The sequence below is a fragment of the Tripterygium wilfordii genome, chromosome 21, assembly GCF_013401445.1.
Source record: "Tripterygium wilfordii isolate XIE 37 chromosome 21, ASM1340144v1, whole genome shotgun sequence".
NCBI classification, from domain to species: Eukaryota; Viridiplantae; Streptophyta; class Magnoliopsida; order Celastrales; family Celastraceae; genus Tripterygium; species Tripterygium wilfordii.
The window spans coordinates 12,832,113-12,838,146 of NC_052252.1; the positions used below are offsets into that span (position 1 = coordinate 12,832,113).

At 37.7% G+C, this 6,034-nt stretch overlaps 1 protein-coding gene across 6 annotated transcripts; it reads right to left on the minus strand.

The window, feature by feature from the left end:
- Window positions 1-1,976: 1,976 nt before the first annotated feature.
- Window positions 1,977-5,477, minus strand: LOC119989573 (E3 ubiquitin-protein ligase RMA1H1-like). Of its 6 annotated transcripts, none has more exons than XM_038835182.1 (3): window positions 5,321-5,470; window positions 5,120-5,193; window positions 1,977-2,882 (listed from the first exon to the last, which is right to left on the minus strand). In XM_038835182.1, exon 3 carries the CDS (start codon window positions 2,833-2,835, stop codon window positions 2,116-2,118), a length of 720 nt encoding a protein of 239 aa, XP_038691110.1. In that variant the 5' UTR covers window positions 2,836-2,882; window positions 5,120-5,193; window positions 5,321-5,470; the 3' UTR covers window positions 1,977-2,115. The 6 variants fall into 6 exon arrangements, with proteins under 6 accessions (XP_038691110.1, XP_038691111.1, XP_038691112.1 ...); XM_038835183.1 differs by having other exon boundaries at window positions 5,120-5,208; window positions 5,321-5,467; XM_038835184.1 differs by having other exon boundaries at window positions 5,120-5,171; window positions 5,321-5,462.
- Between the last annotated feature and the right edge of the window lie 557 nt (window positions 5,478-6,034).

Genomic DNA, 6,034 nt, shown 5'->3' on the forward strand with positions numbered 1-6,034 from the left:
GGAAGAGGGAAGAAGTTGGGGTTAGTTGTAGTTTTCTATGACCTGGGGTTAGTTGTAGTTTTCTATGACCTGGGGTTAGTTGTAGTTTTCTATGAAGGCCCAAGCACAAGCCCAAAAGCTGGGTTTTCTATTAAGGCCGAAAGCCCATAAATTGATTTTGGGTTAAGTTATAGTTTTCCATCAAGGCCGAAACCCAAATTACTTTATAGTTTGGGAGGGAAAAGCTGATTTTCTATTAAGGCCTAGACCCAAATGTTGGAGAATTATTCCCAGAATCTTTCCTTGTGGACTATCAACAAATCAATCAGAACTTGAACTTGAGATAACACAATCGACAAACACAGGATTTACGTAGAAAACTTCAAACCGGAGATTGTTACAAACTTACAATTATATTGTCAGTGACCTCTCTCTACCCAAGAAAATCCAAGAACCCTAGAGATTTTTCGTAAGCCTCAATTCAGCCTATCCCCTAAGATTCTACATCTTGAATTTCTTACGGTCTCACATCCTTGAACCCATATTCGAACCCCCAAGAAATACACTAAGAGATAAAACCACAAGGTTTTACCCCATATTGTGCTCTCTCTCAACCGTCTCTCTAAACCCAGATAAACAAACAATTGAAATTAGAGTTAAGTAAACCTAGAAACAAGTCCCCTATTTATATTAAAATAGTGCAGCCCCAACATCCCTTCTGGGTGGCTCCTTGAGCTATCCGGACACCTAGTCTTTTATGCCACTTTCTGACTTCATTTTTAGGTGAGCCCTCTGGACACTTCCCCCAACTGTCTGGACACCTTGTCCATATTTATGCCTGTAACTATCGTTTCCGTCTGTTGTCCGAAAGACTTTCCCACCCATCCGGACAGTTGAACCCTGCCCAGAACTCCGCACGTATTTCAGCAGCTTTTTGATCAAAAACTTCACACCAAAAGATTAATGATGTTGGATTCAATTAATAGCTTTCCATTAGGGACTTGGGAGGGAGGGGGGGGGGGTGTGGGGGGTGGGGGTCGAATTCCATAATTGTTAAGAATTTTTCAACTTCTTTCCCTGTAACAAGAAGACTTTAATTAGTAGGTGGAGACTTATTAAGAGATCAATTTTTTTTTGGAGAGACTGGAACTCTTGACGATAAGTCACTGTTAATTGATATTGAAATCGATGTGATGGATTATCTTTTTGTTAAGCATCATGTGCTGCTCTTTTATTGTCAATTCATGATCAAAGATGAGATACAAATATTTGTTACTTTCAAAGAAGAGGTGAGTGAATGAATGTGACTAGTTGCTTTCAGGCGGTCCCAAACTTTTGTTCCATATTGGAACAATAATATTTTAAAACTACAATAATAGGAGAAAAAAAAATGTGCAAGAGGTATCACATTGATATTGATGTGGACGGATGTATCTCGACAATATTGATTAATTTGTCAAATAGTTTGTCCTATAATTATTGCAAGTTGCAAACTCGACAAGACCTTACCATGGAAAAAAAATATATGTAGCGGATGTAACAGCAGATTTTGGTTCTAAACAAATAAGGCTAGTGCGACAATCGCAACAAGTCATGTGCCAAATGTGCGACAGACTTTTCTTTCACAAACCTTCATACCCTAAGTTCTTGCACAGAAAGGCTCACCTACCATCAATTATGAGCATTGAGGGACAATGACACATCAACAAACATAGCAAGAACCAACGAGAGATGACTCAGTTGACAATCAATTAGATTAGGCATGTGTGTCCAAAGTTTGATTCTAATCGCAAATATATTTCTCTATAATATTTCAAAAAAAAAAAAAAACTAACATAACAGGATGAGACTTAGAGTTAATGAGAATAAAATTACAACGTTTTAGATTATATGCAAGAAAAAAAGGGTACATGTTTACCTGCAACTCCATAAGAAGTAAAATGACGTTGACATGGCAGAGTAATGTGACACAGGACCGGATGGATGGTATTCGAACATAACCAGATCCGATATCTCCAATAATAACTCCATGTAGTCACATATATTACTTACTATATGATATATCTCATCTACATATTCATAAAGCTTACTCCGTCATTCTTTACAAGGTATACAAAACAGGGCAAGCCACGTTACCTAAAATAACATAAGGCAGAGAAGAAAGCAACAGAAAAGAAAAATCGAAATCCGGTTCAATGACTTGTCTGCCTGCATCTCATGTCGTCGCAACCTGGCGCTACTACTTGCGGTTAATTGGTGATATGAGTTGGGATATGCATATAAGCTCTCTGAGTTCCCAAATATCCTAGCATAAACCATCTCCGTGAACATCCCAATCATTGGATTCTGCATACCAGCCATCGTAGATCCTGCAATATTAAACATCCGTGATGGAGAAGAATCCTCCTCAAGACCGCTGTATGGTGGAGGGCTGTGTTGATTTTGATAAGGGTTACGATATACAAGCTGTTGACCACTAGGAAGTGTATTAGATAGCATCAATTGAGTACCACATGCGGCTGGCCGAGGGGGTATGATCATATCCCGGAATGGTGCCTTGCCTTCAGCTTCTCCTGCTTCGCCTCTGCCATAAAGGGGAACCATGGTGGTGTGAGATATATCACTCTTGCAAACTGGGCATTGAGGATGCTCATCAGAGGCAAGAGAGGCACTCTGGACATGGAGCCACTTGTAGATGCAGGGCCAGCAGTAGAGGTGGCCACAGAGAGTGACAACTGGTTCACGAGCAAAATCTAAGCAGATGTTGCAGTCAAAACAACCGTTGAAGTTTTCTGTACCTGTTCCTGCACCTGCAACTGACTTCCATTCCCTTGCATAGTATTGCTCAAAGGCCATTGATACGTCCTCGCAACTTTCTTCTAGTCACCAAAATTGCTTCAGATCTGAGATATAAAAAGGAAATTAAAGAAGTGGATCCTACAACAAGTTCACGTCTATTAACTAGGAAAAGGAATGACCAACCACCCTGCAACCAAACTAGAGCTAACTCCTTCAATGGAAAAGATAAAACTAAGAAGTCATCTGCACATAGATCATCTAAATCAACTAATATGTACAAGATATTTTCACAACTTCCACCAAACTATCCTATTCAGAACACAGCGATGCACCAAACAAAAAAGGCACGGCCATCTTTATTTCAAAACAAAAGGCCAAAAGGGATAAAGAAAAGTTGTCCACTACATACATAGTTGAAAAAAATTACTTACGGGCCTACAACGTCCACTGATGGTGAAACAAATGACCAACACCGGGAAAATAATCATAACACCAATAACCAATTCAAGAGATTTAAGACACATCAGCTCAAAGGACCTACAAAAATGAATGTCTATTCTCCATTTAGTCAGAATCAGGCGAAGCATGATTTTCAAAAAATAAATATAAAACTAAATTTTGGATGAAACGTGAAGTATGAAAGTCGTGACTAGTTACCCTTCAAACATAATCTCTTTTCTGCAACATCAGTAGAAGTTCTGTTCTAATTAAAACTCAAAATCTTCTATCAAATTCCACTAACAGATCAAGGACTCATAACGCTTTTCAAAGTTCCTCCACATAGAGGTCTAACATGATGCTAGCATACAACCAAAGAACACAACAGCGCACCTCATTTAGGAGTTCTAAGCTAGAATAAGGATTATAACAAAAAAATAATAAGGATAATAATAAGTGTTGGGATTCAACTTCTTTGGAATACCAAGATCTAGTGGATTTTCACTTGTATTGACAAGAGCATGTAACTAACAGCCAGAAACTGCATTCAAAAAGGGTAATGGATACCTAAAAGTTTTTAGAATCTAAAGTTCAAGATAAAACAAAAATGATAAATAAATTGTGTTCAATTAAATAACAACGAAGCCACAACTTTTTTTATTATTATAGTTGGAGCATAACATAAATATGACAAAAGGAAAGCCATACAAAGATGCATGGAGCAGTAACCAAAATAAAGAAACCAAATGAGGAGACGCATTGAGGAACTTACAAGTTGTCATCACGTATTTGTCTAATAATATTTTCTTTTTCAATTTTCCTTTGCCATTTCGGTGTCACTAAAACTCTAGAATCTTCAACTACTAAAACTTAAGAAAGGAAAATCTTGAACACGCTATCCATGTTAGTTTATCAACCTGCCAAAGACAACTATCAAAAGTGATGCCGTAGTCTCCTTGCTACTTTACGAACATCAGCACACGCTATCCATGTTAGTTTATCAAAACCTCCTGCCCGAAGACAACTATCAAAATTGATGCCGTAGTCTCCTTGATACTTTAGGAACATCAGCACCCCAAATCTAAGCTCTAATTAACCCACCAAATGAGAAATTTATAACCCAAATGCATGATATAACATATAAGAAAAGGTAATGGAGGTTTAACAAAGAGCAACTTGTAAGGCTTAAAATAAACAGTAAGCCTATATGAAAGTAAGATTTTAAGCAGAAAAGTAAGGGAAGGAGCACATATTGGTTTTTGTTTGTGCAAAAATCATAAGGCATGAAAAGAATGACACCCTACTCTAAGCTGTCGTAGAGTCAAGTTCCATAGGTGCAGAGAACTTCAAAGAAAACAGAAGCATGTAATCTCACACCACTTCAATACTAAGGAAACTCTACCGTCAATCCATTTAAGAATTTTGAAACCATTAAACCTCTGCGTGGTTGCAAGGTATAAGGATGCATTCTCACCAAACTCAATACAAAAGCAGCTGTAAAATATGCATAATTTAAATTCAAGATTTGATTTAATATTGATTCTATGAGAAGTATGGGTTTCACAAGCAGCCTACGATGCAACAAACAAATCAACTTAATTTTATATCAAATCCTAACTTTTCAAGCACGATATCCTCATAACAAAACTCCACAAAAAAAGATATTCACCGAATGGATCGTGTCCAAGCTGCCTCTGCGAGATGATCCTCTCATACCACGCATCGATAGTAAGTCTTTGCCTAAAAATATCGTTCGTTGCCCTCTATAATAGTTATTGCAATCTAACGTGAGTCGCAATTTGTCAATTCCTTTTCCCAGAAAATCAATCGCAATAGCCCTGGTTTGATTCTCGAGAAAAATTTCGCAGGAATTAGAAGAAGAAAAAAGAAGATGTAACTTTACCATTAATGTTCCTTTCCAGGCAATCCAAACAAATGCCGCCGGCGTTCCAAATCTCAAAACAAAATCAAAACCACCTAATAGCATAAGATCTACAGCATATTCAAATCAAATTACACAAAACCAGATCTCCCGTAAACCCACGAAATTAAAACAACCTTACTAGCAATGACAATAAAAACGAAGGACAACAAAGGCACGTACCAAAATGGAAGATAAGGTAGATGGCGTTAATTCGACACTGTAATTGAAAGGGGGGAGCTGTTGCTTCCACGAACCTACAAGGCTACAAATCAATGGCGATTTTAGAGGGAGAGAAGAAGGCGTTTCAAGGAAGGCGACGGACTGGTTCAGCGTATCACTCGCTTGTATGAATTTATAGATAAATCTGCCTGCCCCCGTTAGGCAGTGTCGTGTCTTCCTCTCTGTCTGACGTGGAATCTTAAATTTTTCCTCCTCAATTATTATTATTTTTTTTGGATTTTTTTTTGGTTTGATCCTTTTATCTAGGGCTGTTATTGGTACGGTTACCGTTACCAAACACGGAATACCGTTACCATACCAATTCTTTCGGTAACTCAAAAAATGTTACCGTTACCGTTACCGGAAGAGTCGGTATACCGATGGTCGGTATACCGATCGATCGGTAATGGTAAGCCGGTAATTGGTAAATTTACCAATTCTTAAAACCTACTTAAAAAAGAGAAGAAAAAAAATGCATCAAGTAGCATTGTGCTTAATAGTCATTGTATGAGACTACAACACTTTCATCTTGCCTACAATACCAATAATAAAAATTATAGATTAATGAGAGTGATCATTGTGCTATATGTGAATAAGAGAAAAGACCTATCAATCGGAGAAAAAAAGAAAGGAGAATTCACATAACATTATTCCAACAATCTATAACGGAAAATC

What these genes read in the sequence shown, in the direction of transcription:
- LOC119989573 (XM_038835181.1), bottom strand. Translation starts at nt 2,835, where the DNA reads ATGGCCTTTGAGCAATACTATGCAAGGGAATGGAAGTCAGTTGCAGGT.